Below are 18,443 nucleotides of genomic sequence, written 5' to 3'. Positions count from 1 at the left end.
TAATGTATTTTCTACATCCATTGAAGGAAAGGAAGGCAACATACATGTCATTTCACCACATAACTACTGGCTAGGAAGCCAACACTCTACTATAATGCCAGATTAAAGACAAACACAATTGATTTGGCGGCCGAGATTGCGGGTGTCCACATGGACGGGCAGATCCAGTTTGCCGAAAATCTCGACCACCGCCACCATCCAAAGTAATGTGATGCCTCTGTCTGCTGCAGTGGCCGTCTCCTCTGTCAGCCAGCCGGAGGTTTAGTGCATTGTGTCACTCACCGGCCAGCTGATCAGCAGAACGAGCCTCTGCTGGAGACGGGTAGGGAGATCTGTGTTCTCGGCTCCTTCGGCCCCTTCACTGCGCGCATAGCGAAGGGGCCGGCGAGCTGAGAACACACCAGATGATTTTTCAGGCGTTTGACGCGTGATGACTCGTTGAACGGCCGAACAATCGGCAGTGCGTCTGTAAATGTATGGGGGGCTTTAGGCTAGGTGCACAGTTCCCTGTAACAGTGGAACACGACACAATGGAAAGCGGTGCCGCACCTTACCTGTGCATTACATCCCATATAGTGACGCATACAGTCAATGAAAAGCATGCTTCATGGTTACTTGACAGGTTCGTTTTGTGGTAACATTATGCACTGCATGCATTGGGCTTTATTCTTACAGCAGAGAAGTAGTTCATTAGGACTGTTTGTGAATTGGGACATTTCAACTTACTTTTTTAATTCCCATTTAATTTAGTAGGAGTCGGACTCGGAGTCGGTTAACTTTTTGCCGACTCCGACTCCAGGTACCCAAAATTGTCTCCGACTCCGACTCCACAGCCCTGGAAAAGACGAGGAGTGGGAGTGTTTCTGACCCCCCATACACTAGGTGGCAGTGGTCCTCGTATGAGAACCCAGTTGGGACACCAACAGGGGTGCTAGGGAGATGGGAGACTGGAAGTGCAGCTCTGTAGCGGTCCCTTGGGGTGCTGTAGGGAGAGGACCACCCTACTGTGTCTATGACCTGGAAGTGCTTCCTCAAGGAGACAGAATGGCACCAGAAACATTCAAAGGAGCCCGCTGCCACACTTCAGTGAGTCAGAATCAGGAAGCAGCGGGTAACAATCAGCAGAGGAGAGAAGGAGGAAGAATTGTGCTTTATTGTTCATTTATTGTATTACTGCGGTTAATTATTGGAGAGGGGTATTTAGAAAAAGGTGTTTGGTGTGAATAAATATTCTTCATTTCACCTCATCAACGTGTGCTGCCTTGCTGTGTTCGTGGTTTGGGGCTCTCTGGCTCCCCCTTGTGGTTACACACTTCATCCTCTCCCTGTCTTTTGTGTTCTATTCTATTATAGTGATTGATGAGACAGAGTTGGGCCATTTAGCAATAGTTCTAGTAGTTTGTCATCCTCTTTGATTTACCTCCTTTTGTTTGCATGGCTCACCATTAAATATTAGGTGCAACAACAAACACACTTAAACCCACCTCACTGCAATGATTAATCCCATTAACAGAGCAAAGCCAGTGCATAATTAATCCTTTCACTGCGAGAACAGTTTTCCTTGGAACTGTCTACAGCAGAATGAATTAACAGACGTCTGAAGAGCTACCAGCCTTGGCGTGTCTTACCAATCAACAGCCCATATTTATCATATTGATTTTGCATTTTAAAATGAACCAACGTAACCCTTTTGCCACAATCTGACTTCGCTGTTCTAAATGATTATAAATGAATGCAGTTGTTTTGTCTCCCCATTTTTCTGCTGCACTGGCTGACTTTTCCTCCCACGCTGGTGTTTGTTAACATGAGGCTGGGGTTCCGCCATGAGCTCCACCTACTGGTCAAGTTTGGGTTTCGGGTATTGCTCTTCTCTACGGGACTCCAGTCACATGAGGGCCATCAGAGTATTTGGAGCCTCTGACTTGTGACTTCTCATTTTATCCAGTTCTACATGTGCACATAAGTTGAAGATTTGGGAGAAATGCAAGGTCGATGTCACATTTGCTACTTGCTCTACACATACAAAGCAATGAAATATCAACAGCAGTTCTCGTGAAATTAAAAATAAACTGCACTTTTGAGCTCCAAATGCAGTTCAACAATGAAAATACCATTTTTAAGCGACCAGATTAAATTTCTTATTTAACTGCTCACCCTATATAAATTATGTACTTTCAAAAAATATGTGAAAAATTTAATGTTTCTTTTGATGATCAGAATTTTATTTGGGGCATGAAATACAACAAAAAATCAAAATCAAAACTTCAACTTTTAAATTATTTATTTGGGCAGGCAAAATTATCCATTTTAAAAAGCCGTAATAATAAACAGAGTAGTTTGTTACCAGATGATGTACTGTTTATTTTCAAATTTTATGTAATTTCAAGAATTAGGCTGGAATTTACTTATTATAAAACAATGTGTAATATTGAAGAATTTGAAAAAGTGTGGGGAGTGAAGGGGGTGCTGTGCTCTATTGAGGAGGGGCAACTAAAAATTAATTTGGAATAACAAAGAAGAATAGCGGGTGAGCGATTGTTATGTTAAACATTAGAAGGATTAGACAGAGTACTGAGTACTAAATACAGACTTGTGAACTTTACTTAATGTGTGGGGACCGGGGAGTAGTGGAGGAGTAAAAAAAAAAATAATAACTGGGAATGAAAAGTATTGGTAGGCATCAACAATATGTTTTAATGTGCGGAGTAGGAGGAGTGTAAAGGGGGAGTAGTGGTGGGCTTTGTATTATAATGAATTGTTAAACTTTTGATTATATTATTTATGTGCGGAGTAGGAGGAGTGTAAAGGGGGGAGTAGTGGTGGTTGTCTGATATATAACTTTTTGTTTTATCTTGAATATTTGGATTGTTTGTCTTATGACTGTATATATTGTTAATTTTCAAAATAAAGGTCATTTAAAAAAAAAAATCTATCTATCTATCTATCTATCTATCTATTATATAGTGCCTTTCATATCTATCTATCTATCTATCTTGCCTACTATACTAATTATTTTCTATCTCTCTTGCCTACTACACTAAATATTTCTATCTACATTATAACTGTCAACTTATCAAGACTTTTAATCTTGCCTACTACGCCATCTATCTATCTATCTATCTATCTATCTATCTATCTATCTATCTATCTTGCCTACTATACTAATTATTTTCTATCTCTCTTGCCTACTACACTAAATATTTCTATCTACATTATAATTGTCAACTTATCAAGACTTTTAATCTTGCCTACTACGCCATCTATCTATCTATCTATCTATCTATCTATCTATCTATCTATCTATCTATCTATCTATCTATCTATCTACATCATACACTAACGCCTGACTGACCCTACCACAGTAGTACATTAGCCGCTGATTGATTCCATTACAAGTGCACATCAGCCCCGACTGACTGACCCAACAACAGTTGCACATTAGCATTTATTGACAGATACACATTAACGTCAGGTGGACCCTACCAGGGTTGTACAGTAGCCCCCGACTGACCCCAACACAACTGTAGTCCTGATCGACTGACCTTACCATAGTAGTACATTAGCCCTGACTGATGCTACCATCGCTGTACATCAGCTGCTGACTGATTCCATTACAAGTGCACATCAGCCCAGACTGACTGACCCCATTACAGTCTTATATTAGCCCCTGACTGACCCTACTACAGTCTCACATTAACGCCTGGTGGACCCTACCATGGTGGTACAGTAGCTCCCGAATGACCCCACTATAACTGTAGTCCTGATCGACTGACCCTACCATGATGGTACAGTAGCCCCTAACTGACCTTACTACAACTGTCCATTAGCCCTGATTGACTGACCCGGCCACAGTTGTATGTTAGCTGTGTCTGAGCCCCGTTTCGCTGCATATTGTCTCAGTCATGTAGGTGATAAATGTTTTAGAAGATCAAAGCCACGATTGAAGTAATTGCACTTTATTTTTTGTCACATTACCGTTTTGTTCACGTCACAGACAGATTTTCGGTCGCCCGCTGTCCCCGCTGTGAGCTCCTGAGCACACACAGCTCTGCCTGTGAAGTTCTCGCTTCTGATTTTGTTACCTCGTAGAGTTGCACACGAGCCTCGATCAACTCCACTGCACAGCACCCTTTTAAATGTTACGCCATTTACAGTAAGCACCTATGCCCTGGCATTAAGAGGTTTGGTCTATGCCAATGCAGAACAGGCCAACAAGCTCATTTCTGTAGCTCCAGAGCTTCCAGGGCAGACATATTCTGGATCCAGTTAGTGAACTTTACTAGTTATGGAGAGAGACTGAAGAGCAGTCTACATTTTTCTTTTTTTTTTTTCTTTTGGGACTGGAAAGCCACCAAGAAGAGATATTGCTGGGGGCTCCATGCATGTTAATCAATTACAAACTACTTTGATTTCCTATGTGTGTTTAAACAAATCCATGTCTTTATGGGCACTCATTATGTAATTAGTAATTGGAAAAGTGCACTCAGTGAAGAGCGCTTTGTGAAAAACAAACAAATGGAAACTGACATTCTCCGGCCAAAAAAAAAAAGTTTCCCACCATCAAATTACTGAGTGACACTGGGAGCTAAGATCAAATAGACACAACGTCTGAAGCCTCCGGTAGGTCTGTGTACAGAACCCCGAAGTTACTGGAAGTTGCCCCTATGCATTTTTGGATGGAGCCGCTGCCACGTCATCTATTAAGACAGGAAACGGCTTCAGGCTCTCAACGGTGACGCACGGCACTGTAACTTTAGCTTCATTTTTTTGGGTACTGACGATAATATCATTTTAGCTGTGGTTTTAACAGTCACATCGGAGTGACTCATCAATAATATTATTAGTTATCCTTTGTATTTTAATTATCCTTCTTGGCATTAACCCCCAAGCATCACTTGGGTTCGGAATTCTAAGTAAAAATGGTTAAACCTGAGCAGCACTGTTTTGATGGCATATACAGGGTGGTCCAGATCTAATTTTACAGATCCAGATCGTCTGGGTGACTTTGATTCATGCGGAGACGATTCCAGTTCGGCGTGAAGACGATTCTTCATGTCGTCAGTTCGCACACTTCTCGATGGTCTGGGATTTTTCGGGTGATTTTCTATGTAATAAATTTAATAAGTTATAGCGTAAGGGGTGGGGATCGATCTGTTCTTAACTCAATTTTTCTTTTTGTAAAATCTTAATTGCTTTGTATGGATTGTAATAAAATTAATAAAAATTAAAAAAAAATAAATAAATAAAAATAAGTTATAGCGTAATGAAAATTGCATAATTAGATCTGGACCACCCTATAGAGTGTTAAGCTGAATAACGCTCAAGATGGCATTCTGCTGCCACCTTGTGGATGAAATAACAACATGCTGACAACATTCTGCCCTCTATGATAACTCATAAATATTTATGAGTTGGGCGGAGCCCTCAACCAAAGCACACAATGCAGGTAAACAAGAAGTGGTAAAGCCAGTTTTAGAACAAACTGTAGGTGAACCACTAGTTGAATCAAGCGATAGTGGTGACAATGTGACATTGTGTCATGAATATTTAAACTGATGCACACGTCACTGCACGACCAAACCGCCGTGATATGCCTGGTGACATCGGTTGCGTGAAGCAAAGTAGCTGCTTGACGAAAGTCAAAATGACTGCGATCAAGTGAAAGGACAAGAAAGACGTCAGCCCCCTAAGCACCGTCCAGAAAGCAGCAACTGTTAACGTTTGTGTCGGGGGTGAAATGTGGAAATCACTAAAGCCTTATAACACAAGGGGCACTATCGATCGTGCGGGTCAGACACCGACATTCTACCCACTCACGCACGAGCAAACGACAGAAAAAAATATAAGAAAATTGCATAAAGAAACACACGTCTACTGTGCCAAGTGCAACGTGGGGTTGTGCATCGGTGACATGTCACACAAAGGATGTGTACTAAATCTGCAGCAGCAGCATAGCTGGGGATCTTGCCTATTGTATTTCTGTTGACGCTCTGGTATTTACATGCTTCCATTGCACATAATAACAGTTGTCCTTCTTAAAAAACAGACTGTTTTCTTCTCGTTTTTCAGGGTTAAACGGAACATTAAGGCAAGGAGGTTAAATAACTAACACGTTGTGAGGCTACGGCTGTGGCTCTGGCATGTATGAGGGGCTACCCTAAAATAACTGGAATCTGTACCTGGCACGCAATCTCGACTTAGTTGTGAATTTCGCCACTAGGTGTAGCAAACAGAGTATTCTGTGGCAGTCTGTATTGTTCGTACGCCGTTCCGTGTTGTTTTTTCTTGGTGCTTATTAAACGTGTTCTTCAATTTTTGTGATGGGTGATCACAAAGAACAGCGAGTCTGCATTCAATTTTGTTTTCTCTTAGGGTAAACAGCTGCTGAAGCTGAAGTGAAGCTCCTTTAAAGAGGAAGCTTTAAGTAAAACACTGGCCGACGAGTGGTTTTCACGTTTCAAACGAGGGGAAATGTCACTTGAAGACCAACCAAGATCTTTCACAATTAGGAATGACGAAAATCTTTTGAAATGTAATTTACGGAGATCGTCGTCGGGCTATTGAAGGGATTTCTATATTGATTTGTGTGTCGTGGAGTTCTTTCCACCTTTCCTACTCACCTGATCTTTGCTCCGTGTGACTTTTTCTTGTTCCCGCATATGAAAAAAGAACTCAAAGAGAGAGCTCGTTTCGTACCGTGGAGAAAGTCAAAGAAAAATCACTGCAGGCCTTGGACAATGTTCCTCGTCAGCAATTCCAAAAATGTTTCCACCAGTGGGAAAACCGTTGGGAAAAGTGCAGTCATTCACATGGAGAAGACTTTGAAGGGGAGCAACGTTTCAGTAAGTAAAAATCATGAAAACTATTTTTTTGTCACCAACTCCGGTTATTTTTGGGTATCCCCTCGTATAATGGCTTTCACTCCCAACATAATGGCTCACCTCACTGTTCTAGTTCATCCAGGGCGTCTGCTCTGCCTTCAGTTGATTTTTTGCACGTTTAATGTCTTTGTTATGTGTTATGTTTCCCTCTTTCGTCAATCCCGTCTTTACATAAAACCTCTCCAGTACGAATATGACTCGATGTGTCAGATTGAAACAGCAAGGATCGGCCGATACGTAAGCAACGGTGTCGGAACAAAAACCATAGGGCTAAACTTGAGGACCCCTGCTGTAGATCTTCATCATTCCTCTAACCGACATCTTGCTAGGGAACAAACGACACAAACATCTGCCCAAATTGCAGCCCACGCCCTATCAAGACTCTCTGGAGAGCAGAAGGTTGCGCCACAGACCTTTCCTCGTGTCCGAGTGCCTCACTGTGTGCTGTGACACGCTCCACTTTCACGGAGGATTAGGTCTGATCCACATTCACAATGCAGCGGCGCTTCTTTCACTTGTGATTATTCCAAGTGAGTGGCTCAGCTGCAGGTGTGGCACACGCAATGAGCACTCAACGTGGGTCGTGTCAAAACGTGAAACTGTGAGGTTTGGTTTATTTGTTTTTTTAGCATTCTGCTACTTACAAAACGAGGCCTGTTGTTCATTTTCAAGCAAAGACGAGAATTTCCGTGTGCGGTGCACTTCACGTTAAGGCTACAGCAGGGTCAAAGCATTCCAATGAATATTTCTACATTTTAAATCTACAACAATCTGTGCACCCACCTGTAGTGTTCTGCACTATTGTTCTTATGAGTCAGCTAATTGAAGAATATTATTACAGTGTTTCTAATGGGGTGGAAAAATAATGCCTTTGTTCAAGAAGTCTCGTAATATTCAATTTGTGTGGATATTAGGATTATCACACGATTATCTGGATAAGATGCAGCTTTGAAATGAATAACCTGGGAAAACTAACATTGGTTTTGATTGGGTGTACTTAAACAGGAGTTTAACCAGGAATTGCTGATTTTGGACAGCAGGTTTGGAGAAGCAAGCACGGAGACTGACTGACTGGATGATAACTGAGACAGGACTGTGGAATGATCACAAATAAGACAGAGGAACACTTCGAGATATGGAAATGTAAAAGAATTCTAATTCTCCTTCTCCTTTTTCCACTTCTATTTGAGGTTGATGTGACTGATCGACCTTCTCCAAACAGGACGGTCCTTTACCTCATCCTTAACAGTCAAGCCCATTTCCAGATCTGCTTTTACTTTACTCCTCCACCTTCACTTTGGCCTCCCTCACTTTCTCTTCCTCTGTACTTCCATTGCCATCCATCTCTTGCCCCCATATTCATGGTCTCTCCTCATCAAGGGTCCATACCACTTCAACCCACTTTTCTGCATTTTAAATATCTATTATACTTTGGCTGTACCTCTGATTGTCTCAATTCTTCTTTGTTCCACAACTCCATCTTAACATTTTCATGTCTGCCACATCCAACTTCTTCCTCTGTGCTCCCCTTTACTGGCCATGTCTCAGTTTCATACATCATTACTGGTCCTACCATCGCCTTTAAAACCTTTCCTTCCCCTTAATTCTTTGATCATTCAATACTTCTGTCACCTTCTTCCAATTGTGCCATCTAGACTACACTCTATGGGTTATCCCTGCCCTAATTCTCCATCTTGGGCTACCACTGATCCCAGATATTTAAACTTCTCCACTCTTTTCAGTAGCTCTCCTTGGAGACTAACTTCTGAATTCTGATCCTCATTGAACCTCACACCTTCTGTCTTCTTCCTCCTCATTACCTTCTCTCCTCTATATTCCAAAGCCCTTCTCTATTCCTCCAACATCCTCTTCACATCCTTCTTTCTGGTTCTACACAACACAATCTCATCAGCAACAAGCATGCACTTGGGGGGTCAGTCTTTAATCCCACCAGTCAACACATCCTTAACCAGATCAAAGAGGTAGGGACTCGAAGAAGATCCCGGGAGCAGACCTCCTCGAACTGGGATCTTGTCCACTCTGCTTCTAACTTAAGTCCTGGCTCCCGCATATCCTGGACAATTCACATACGTTTCTTTGATGCACCTCCAGACCTCTTGATGTTGACTATCATAAGAATTCTCCAACTCCATAAACACTATAAGCAAACCTTTCAGTTTTTCTCGATGCTTCTCTCTGAGTTGTTTTTCTCCCTGGCATAAAACCAAAAAGCAAATGCTAAAAAGTGTAACAACTAGTAGAGTTTTGACTTTTAGATTCAGATAAACTAACCAGTGTGCTCATGCTTGTGAGAAAGCGTCTTTAATGTGGGATAGGTAAGTCAGAGGTTTTCATTCTTTTTAATGTTCTTCCTTTTTACTCATTCCAGTGTGTGTCCAGACCCTAGTGTGTGTGTGTGTGTGTATCTACCTTGCAGAAGAATTGGGACCTAACCAGCTGCCCACCTTCCAGTCTCATTCCACTCCTAGTCTCTGCATATCTTAAAGTAGTCAGAGGAAACCTACACAGGTCCAGAGATAGTGTCCTGGCCACAATTCAAACCCAGATCTTTGCAGCTGTGAGGCAGCAGCACTAGCCACTGCACCGCCTGTCTGAAAGAAATAATAGGATGAAAGTGGAAATGAATGATAAAGGAGAAAAGATAGTATAGGGAAACAAAATCAACAAAGGATAAAGCCTGAAAATGTGCTGCTGCTCTCCAAGTAAAGCACAGGAATCTCATAGTCCACTTGCCCCTGCTATTCTGAACATGTGCCACTGTTTCTGAGGCTACCGCTCAGAGCTTTAAATCTGTCTGCCAGATTGTAAAACTGAGAACAGTTTTTGCCCGGGGTAGTTGGCATCGGATTTATTTTTGCAACATTTGGAATACATTTGTTCAGCTAATGGCCAAGTCACACCTTATAGCATTTCTAAGCAGATCTCACAAACCCCTGCCTGACAGTTCGGTGGTGTAGCGGGTTATCATTTTCTTAACTGGAAAAAACAGGAGCTTAGTAATTTTTGCTAATTTATTAAGAATACAAAAAAACTGACATATCCCATTAATAGAAGTATTCAGACCATTTGCTATGACACTTGAAATTTGGCTCAGGTCATTTTATTGGTCATCACTAAGATGTTTCTACACCTCCTTTGGAGTCCACCTGTGGTCAATTCAATTGATTGGATTTATTAGGACAGGCACACACAGCCTCAGTCTCTAGAAGGTACCACACTTCACAAAAACTAAGTCATTAGGTTGGAGGAATTACTCGCAGAGCTCGGAGACAGGATCATGTCGAGGAACAGACCTGGGGAAAGTTACAGAAAAATGTCTGCAGCACTGAAGGAGCCCAAAACCACAGTGGCCTCCATAATTCTTACATGGAATAAGTTTAGAACAACTATGACTCTTCCTAGAGCTGGCCACCTGGTCAGACCCAGCAATCAGGGGAGAAGGGCCTTAGTGAGACTGGTGACCAAGAACTCGATAGTCATTCTAGCTGAGCTCCACAGAACCTGCACTGTGATGGGAGAAACTTCCAGAAGGACAACCATCATCGCAACACTGCACTGATCTGGGCTTAAAGGCAGAGCGGCCAGATGACATACGGAAAAACACCTGGACTTTGCAAAAAGGAGCCTAAAGGACCCTCGCACTATGAGCAGTAAGACTCTCTGGTCTGGTGAAACCAGAGATGATGGAGATGATTGGCCTTTACGTTCTGAGCGTCGTATCCGGAGCACACCAGACTTCACCTGTACAATACCATTCTAAAGGTGACGCATGGTGGAGACAGCGTCATCATCAGGGGCTGGGAGACAACGAATGGAGCAAAATACAGAGACCTCCTTGTGCTATCTATCTATCTATCTATCTATCTATCTATCTGTCTATCTATCTATCTATCTATCTATCTATCTATCTATCTATCTATCTATCCTATATAATGCCATTCTTGTAAATCTAAATTTTGAATCCTGCCTACTACGCTATCTATCTATCTATCTATCTATCTATCTATCTATCTATCTATCTATCTATCTATCTATCTATCTATCTATTTACATCAGATTACTTTAATTCTATACCAAAATGTTCACAATTTTGATGCACTACTGAGCATATTTAACCTATTGTCTAAAGTGCCTTTCATAGTTCAGTACACCTGTGATGACTTTATCTATTTTAGAAGAACAACAGGCATCCCAGCTGGGTAGGAGGATGGTTTCTTACCCAAATGTGAGGCAAGAACAGAAGAACAGAAGGAGTGGCCGGCTGGTCAAAAAAATGGAATAAAGCAATGCTTGGACCTGCATACGGCAGGTGGAAGTGGACCCCCTGTGGTAGCCCATTTGGGACATTAGCAGGGGTGCTTGGGAGTTGGAGTCTGGAGGTACAACCTTGCCTGAGTGCCAACAGAGGGCACTGTTGGGGGGGGGGCACCTCCCTACTTTCTATATGACCTGGAAGTGTTTTCATGAAGTGCGGCACTGGAAGCATCCCTGGGTCCAGCTTGAAAAGGTGCTTGCTGCCTCACATCAGAGAGTCAGAGTTGGGAGGCAACAGGCAACACTCAATTGGAGGAAGGAAGGAGGAAGAAACTGGTTGATTTATTGGTACTGTGACTGATCTTTGGAAGGGCATTGTGGGTAAATAAATATATTTTATTGAAACCTAAAAGTGTGTTGGACATTACTGTGTCTGGGATTTCGGGTCCAGAGGTGCCCCCTGGTGGGCTACATTATCTAAATAAAATTCTAAGCTGTTTCTTTGTCTTTTTGCTTATTTACCAGTCATGAAACGATGGCTGAACCAGTTTTCCCAAAGTTTTGCATGTCCATTGTCGTTGGTCCAACCTAATATACAGGCTATAGGGTGTATCAGGGAAAGGGAGAGTCCTATACTATTCTCCTAAACACCGTTATGGAAAAAAATAAATAAAAAAATAAAACAGCACACAAAATGGATGGGCGGACAGAAGCATGAACCCAACAGGTGGTGACTCACGCCTGCAGCAGTGCCAAGGGTGAGGATTTTTAATTCCCAGAGTGGCGACTCATCAAAATGAATGATTATACTGTTGAAATGTTTCAGAGCTAGTTTCATCTTGTCACTAATGTCATGAAGAATGGAAAGACCGTCAGCACCACCACCAATGCCGTTTTATGTCCCAGCTTGTGGAAATGCACAACCATACATTTACTAACATGATCACTCCTACCTCAAGGCTCTCTGTTCACCAGCCTCACACCCCAAACACGTCAATACAATGAAAAGACGTGAGGAGGGAATACTACCAAGGCACTGGTAATTCATAATGGCTCAAAGAGAGAACACATAGGACAAGCAGGAAACATTAATAAACATCTAAAATTCCACCAAAAAAAAAACCCGGGGACAGAATTTACTCGTAAGCTACGGCCATCTAAGGTGAGGGCTGAGGTTCAAAGCAAAAAGCCAAAAAATCTCTACGAAGAAGTTACCAGGAAAAGTGGGCTGGCCACCCTAAACAAAACGGTCACCTGGTCAGTGGCCTTGTTAAGCGTCACCCCATGACATCATGTGACACGGCCTAGCAAAGTGCCAAGCCACAAAACGGGTGCAGTACATGTGCTTTCTTTAGCTTGGGTTCCTTCCTTTAAGGTTCATTTTGATATCTTTGCCAGCCACGTGGTTAATTACGCGTGCAAACTGACCCCTGTACGCAGCGCTGCCGTTATATTTCAGCCAGCATTTTGTGCTTCTTGTCTTCTTATCAGTTGTTTGTATTAGTGTTTCTTTTGTTTATAATGTATGTGTTGGGAAAGAGGCATGGCCTAGGTTATGACCCATGTGTTTTGTGGGTGGCTCCCAGAGGGGTGGGGCCACCTGCCAATCACTGCCAGAAACGCCCCTCCACCTTATTTAAGGGAGGGCCTCCCACTGTTACTGGCAGTTCATTGCGACTACGCTAGGGAGTGGAATGTGTCTTGTGTTCTCTGTGCCTTATTTTGTGATTTCCTGGATTTTCAACCCTGTGCTCTTGTCTTTCGTATCGGGATGGTGTTTATTGATTTGCTCTGTTTTGACCACCGACTTTGGATTCTGTATTTGGGGCTTCATTCACCGTAGATTGCTTTGGAGCTTTGTGTATTACAGAACCTTTTTGAAAAGAAACATTTTATTTAATTGAGAATTTGCAAAGCCCTTTTGATATCTAGTCAGGGATTTTGACGGGGTTTTCCCCCTTCTAGTGGACAACTTTGGAAAGTAATTACATACCTGTGAATCAAAACTCTCTAGTTTCACGACAGATGCATACATTGATCAGTGTAATGCGTCCAGTGGCAGGACTCACAATATTCTCATTATGGTCAGCTAATGTACCCCTCAAATGATACTCCTGGAACATTAATACAAACAAACGAACGAACAAACTAACTAACTAATTAATTAATTAAGCAATCAATCAATCAATCGATCAATCAGTTAATGAATTAATGAATTAATTAATTTTTCAACACATGCAGAGTGGAAGAATAGAGTACTGATCAGGTGATGACATCACGCAGGCATGCATGAACTTTCTGGCATGGCTGCTACACCTGTGTAATGTCACACTGGCCTCGCAAATCATCATGGGCCGCTGGGAGAAAAAAAAATAATGTTTTGCCTAAACAGACAACAGGACAAAATTTCTAAGAAATATTCATCGGACGAGGCCACAGAAAAGAATACAGCACATTCAAGGAGAAAAAATGCTTTAGGCGAATTTTGCCGATCCACGTTGGTTTCCATTTACATGAATCAGTTGGTACTTTGTTTCCTGTGTGTTTTAACAAATCTGTGCTTTAATGTGCATTAATTTATGCCTGAAATTACTTTACGTATTTTACCCGAGAATGTGGCACTGCGCTCTGTCACCCACACTTAGTGAAGCGTGCGATACACATAAACAGGATTAAATTGAAATTATGCAAGGCTAGGACAACATGCTACTCTGTACAGAGTGTGACGACACAAACTGTCATTTGATCTCCATGTCACATCACGGCCAACAAGCACAGCAGCGTTCACCAGCATGGCCCACACCACCCAAAGAGAAGAAAGTAATAAAAGAAGCAAAACCCCCAAAATGGCGTCCATAGAATAACGGTTAACATTAATAAGTAAGGCTGATGTGCAACTTCAGTAGAACTTCCAGCAAATGAGACCAATGGCATCCTGGGAAAGGACAGCAAATCATCACTACACATACTTGACATTCGTGTTGGTGCAGATGATGTACTCGATCTCGTCGGAGTAAGGATTCTGGAAGGTGAAGCTGCTCGTCCTGATGAGCATCCACTCTCGGCTTTTCGTGCGGAAGCGATACATCACTGAGAGGACTTGGCCCTTCAGCTTGACCACCTGAAGGAAAAGACAACAAACACACATTGGCACTGAGAAGTCACTTGGATGGACTCTTTATTGAAGTTCAATGCAGACTTGAAGACTTTCACGCAGGCTTCCTTCAATAACAAAGCAGCCAAACCAGCAGCACTTCAGAAGAGGTCATCCACCTGAAGCTAAGCTTGTACTTGGATGGGAGACCACCTAAGAAAAGCATGGGTTTCTACTGAACGAGATGTTGGTGAGGCCAACAGGGGGAGCTTACTCTGTTTTCTGAATGGGGGTCTCAATGACCCCAGTGCAGTGGCAAGGACACTGTGCCGTAAATATGGTGCCGTCCTTCAGATAAGACGTACCAACAAGATCAAGATATGGACTCTCTGTGGTCATTAAAAAACCCTGGGCATCCTTTGTAAAGATATCCAGGCTAAATTGCCCACCACGGTCTGGTTATTTCTGCCCCCTAATCAACCCCTGCCTCTAATTGGCAAACTATCTCTCACCACTTCACCACCTTGTCTGCCATTACATCATCCAGGTGAGTTCTGCACATTGGTGGTGGCTGTGATGGGCGACGGCCCATGGGTGGGAATCCCAGCTGAGATGGGGTATGGTTTCTTAACTGGACAGGATGCCAGAGTAGTGGGAGGACAGAGGAGAGACAACCTGGCGGGATTACATGCTCCTCCAACATGCTAGGTAGCAGCTTTCCTGTATGGACACCTGCAAGGCATGTTGGGAATTGTAGTCACACTGGATAGCCTTGTGGTGCCTGCGCCACCACCACCTACTCCAAGCATCATGATGCTCCAACAATGATGGATGGATTAAAAGGCAGAAGTCTACGTGACCATCATTTTGAAGTCCTTCCGTGAGAACCCTAAATCCAAAGAGGACTGTTTCATTTATGTTAGGTAGAATGCCCAGAGGGGACTGGTCAGGCGGTCTCATGGTCTGGAATCCCTACAGATTTTATTTTTTCTCCAGCCGTCTGGAGTTTTTTTTCTTTCCCCCCTGGCCATTGGACCACCTTACTCTTATTCGATGTTAATTAATGTTGACTTATTTTATTTTCTTACTGTGTCTTTTATTTTTCTATTCTTCATTATGTAAAGCACTTTGAGCTACTGTTTGTATGAAAATGTGCTATAGAAATAAATGTTGTTGTTGTTGTTGTACGGTTCCGGGGTTGCCACCAGGGGGTGCTGCAGAGATTCATCATCTCTATGTCTATACTGAACGGGATGCCAGAGTAGTGGAAGGACAGGGGGAGACAACCTGGCAGGATTACATTCTCCCCCAACACGCTAGGTGGCAGCCTTCTTGGATGACTATAACTGTATGGACACCCACAAGGCATGTTGGGAATTGTAGTCACATTGGACAGCCTGGGTGGGTTAAAAATCATTTATTTTGAATCTGAAGTTGTGTTGGGTCTTGCGTGTCTGGGGTTTGATGGCTCAGCGGCACTCCCTACTGGTGACAGCCCCAAGTGCAATGACAGGGACGCTGTGCTGTAAAGACTCACAGTCCTTTGGATGAGAAGTAAAACTGATGGTCCTGACTCTCTGTGATCATAAAAGACCCTTGAGTAGGGTGTACCCCAATGTCCTGGCTAAACTGCCCACCATGGCCTGGTCATCCCCAGTCTCTAATTGGCTCACTGTCCCTCACACCTTTACCACCTAACACCACACGAAAAGAGCTGCCGTCACATCATCCAGACGGGTGCCGCACATTAGTGGTGACTACGTAAAGCACTTTTGAGTAGCGTGAAAGGCGCTATATAAATGTAAAGAATTATCATTGTAAACAGCTCCTCACAAGCACGGATCAACGGCCAGACAGAATGAACGCATATCACAAAAAGCAGTTTTAGATTTTTGCTACAAAGTAATCCTCGTGTGCCCAGGACAAGGTTCACGTCTGGCATGCAAGTACTTCATTACGTTTCAAGAGTTGCGCGTTCTTTTACAGGCCCGTTTGTTCCCATACTGTGGCATGCTGTTAAAGTCTAAAGTGAATGCTTTTGACAGCTGACATAAAATCAAAACGCTCTTCTAGCTGAAACGTTCATATCCTTTTGTCAACACAGCTCATCACCACACCCAGTGGCTGAGTGACAAAAAATAACACATAGAGGGAACAGGGACGGCCTTTCAAAGGAGAGCTTCCTATTAGGCCAGTGATAAATGGTGCTCTGGAAGTTAAGATACCAGTCACTTTATTATTTCTGGCGTCAGTCATGAATCGGGCTCATTCGGTTTTCTGTTTCAATCAGAAAAAGGCAAAAAGAAAAAAAGTAATCTGTCAAAGGAAGCAAAGCCCTCACAAGATGGGCAATACCAACGGAGCAGATGGCCAATTACTTCAATGCTGCGCCCTTCCGTCAAGCATCAGTCGAAGATAACGTCGTCAGTTAATGGAGGTCAAGAATGTGAATGGAGGGTCATCTCCTACTTGACTCAATCATAAGATATACACGTTTACTCCCATCATTTAATCAGGATGGAAAGGAAGAATAAAAAAATAAATATTTTCAATTAGTCGTAAGGGAGTTTACCTTAGGAAGTCTTTTTTTTATGCTGGGGGTTCAAGGATTTAATTTTTTTTTTTAACATTCACTTTTGACTAAGCCAGCCGAGGGGATCCTCCTAATTTTACGAAGGCGTTCTGAGAATGAGAAAGGGTGGACAGGGTCGGCACGAGAGAGTGACAGAGAATGAATGACTTGAAGGGGCGGGGGGCTTAGGGGCCGCATGTCCACATACTGCTATGTAACCCCGATGTAGATACACTACAGCCCACCCCAAATAAAATAGTAACTGGTGCCCTGCAAGTCACACTGAGACCACTCAAAGTGTTCCTTATGGTCTTGTTACTCAGCTGTAATAGGGGGGCACTTACCCTGTGGACTGAATGTGGATGCCAATGCCCACCCTCAGGGCAGTGACAGGGACACTCACTAGCAACCTCACTAGGGTACTGGGAGGACCACCAGGCTAGTTGCCTGAACCCCTCCCAAGCACAAACACAGGCTAAAATTTGGTGAAAACTGAGACTAAACACATCTGTAGTATGAACATCCCCTTGGCTGTGTCACACACATGTGTGCATGGGGGGCAGCTAAAGGGCCTAAAGGAGAGTAATTCCACACCAGACCGTGGGGTGGCAGAGTGTGCTGACTCTTTTTCTCATTTTCCTCTAGACCGTTCACAGGAAATTCTGCCTGGCCCTGATGATGTCACTTCCGGTTTAGAGCCCTTGGACGATGTCACATCTGGTTTCCGGCCATAATGATGCCACTTCCGGTTCCCGGCCCTGGGATGATGTCACATCTGGGTCCGGGCATAATGATGTTACTTCCAGTTCCTGGGCCTTGGATGCTGTATGTCACTTCCGGTTCTGGCCTTAATGATGTCACTTCTGGTTCCGGACCCTTGGATGACATCACTTCCGGTATAGAACTCATGGAAGAAGAACCTTCAGGTTCTGGCCCTTTTGATGACGTCACATCCTATGGTCTGAGCCTATGGAAGAGGACCCTTCCGCTTCCGGCTTTGATGACTTCATTTCCTTCTCTGGCCTTTAAAGCCGCCATATTCAAACTAGGGTGGTAGAGTGGCGCAGTGGGTAGTGCAGCTGCCTCACAGTTAAGAGTTAGTTCGCTTCCCGGGTCCTCCCTGTGTGCAGTTTGCATGTTCTCCCCGTGTCTGCATGGGTTTCCTCCCATAGTCCAAAGACATGCAGGTTAGGTGCATTGGCAATCCTAAATTGTCCCTAGTGTGTGGTGTGTGAGTGTGCCCTGCCCGGGGTTTGTTTCCTGCCTTGCGCCCTGTGTTGGCTGGGATTGGCTCCAGCAGACCCCCGTGACCCTGTCGTTAGGATATATCAGGTTGGATAATGGATGGATGGATATTCAAACTAACTCAGCAGTTCGATCTTGGACTCTGATCTGGGCACATCAGTGCTATCTAAACACCCATTATTACCAGGTGGCTGCCCCAAACCTTCTTACGACTCTCATCTCTGATTTTTGTGACAGCTGGTATTGCGTAAATGTGGCTGCTGGTGTCAGTCTATGCAGAAATGGAAAGGCCAAAACAGAATAAAACCTTTCCAAAGAGCACCAACACCTTAACTTTATGTAATTGTTTTATTGAAAAAAAAAAAACTCAAATAAT

The 18,443-nt window shown here is 43.3% G+C and overlaps 1 protein-coding gene across 3 annotated transcripts in view; it reads right to left on the bottom strand.

Moving 5' to 3' along the window:
* Positions 1 to 18,443, bottom strand: part of arnt2 (aryl-hydrocarbon receptor nuclear translocator 2) — a 209,194-nt gene that overhangs the window by 60,362 nt on the left and 130,389 nt on the right. For all 3 annotated transcript variants that reach the window (XM_039772743.1, XM_039772744.1, XM_039772745.1), the window contains exon 12: positions 14,126 to 14,277. In XM_039772743.1, the coding sequence (XP_039628677.1) occupies positions 14,126 to 14,277 (152 nt within the window). The remainder of the gene's footprint in view (positions 1 to 14,125; positions 14,278 to 18,443) is intronic.

Source organism: Polypterus senegalus, chromosome 12 (genome assembly GCF_016835505.1).
Source record: "Polypterus senegalus isolate Bchr_013 chromosome 12, ASM1683550v1, whole genome shotgun sequence".
NCBI classification, from domain to species: domain Eukaryota; kingdom Metazoa; phylum Chordata; class Cladistia; order Polypteriformes; family Polypteridae; genus Polypterus; species Polypterus senegalus.
This window is presented reverse-complemented; position numbering and strand designations above follow the sequence as displayed.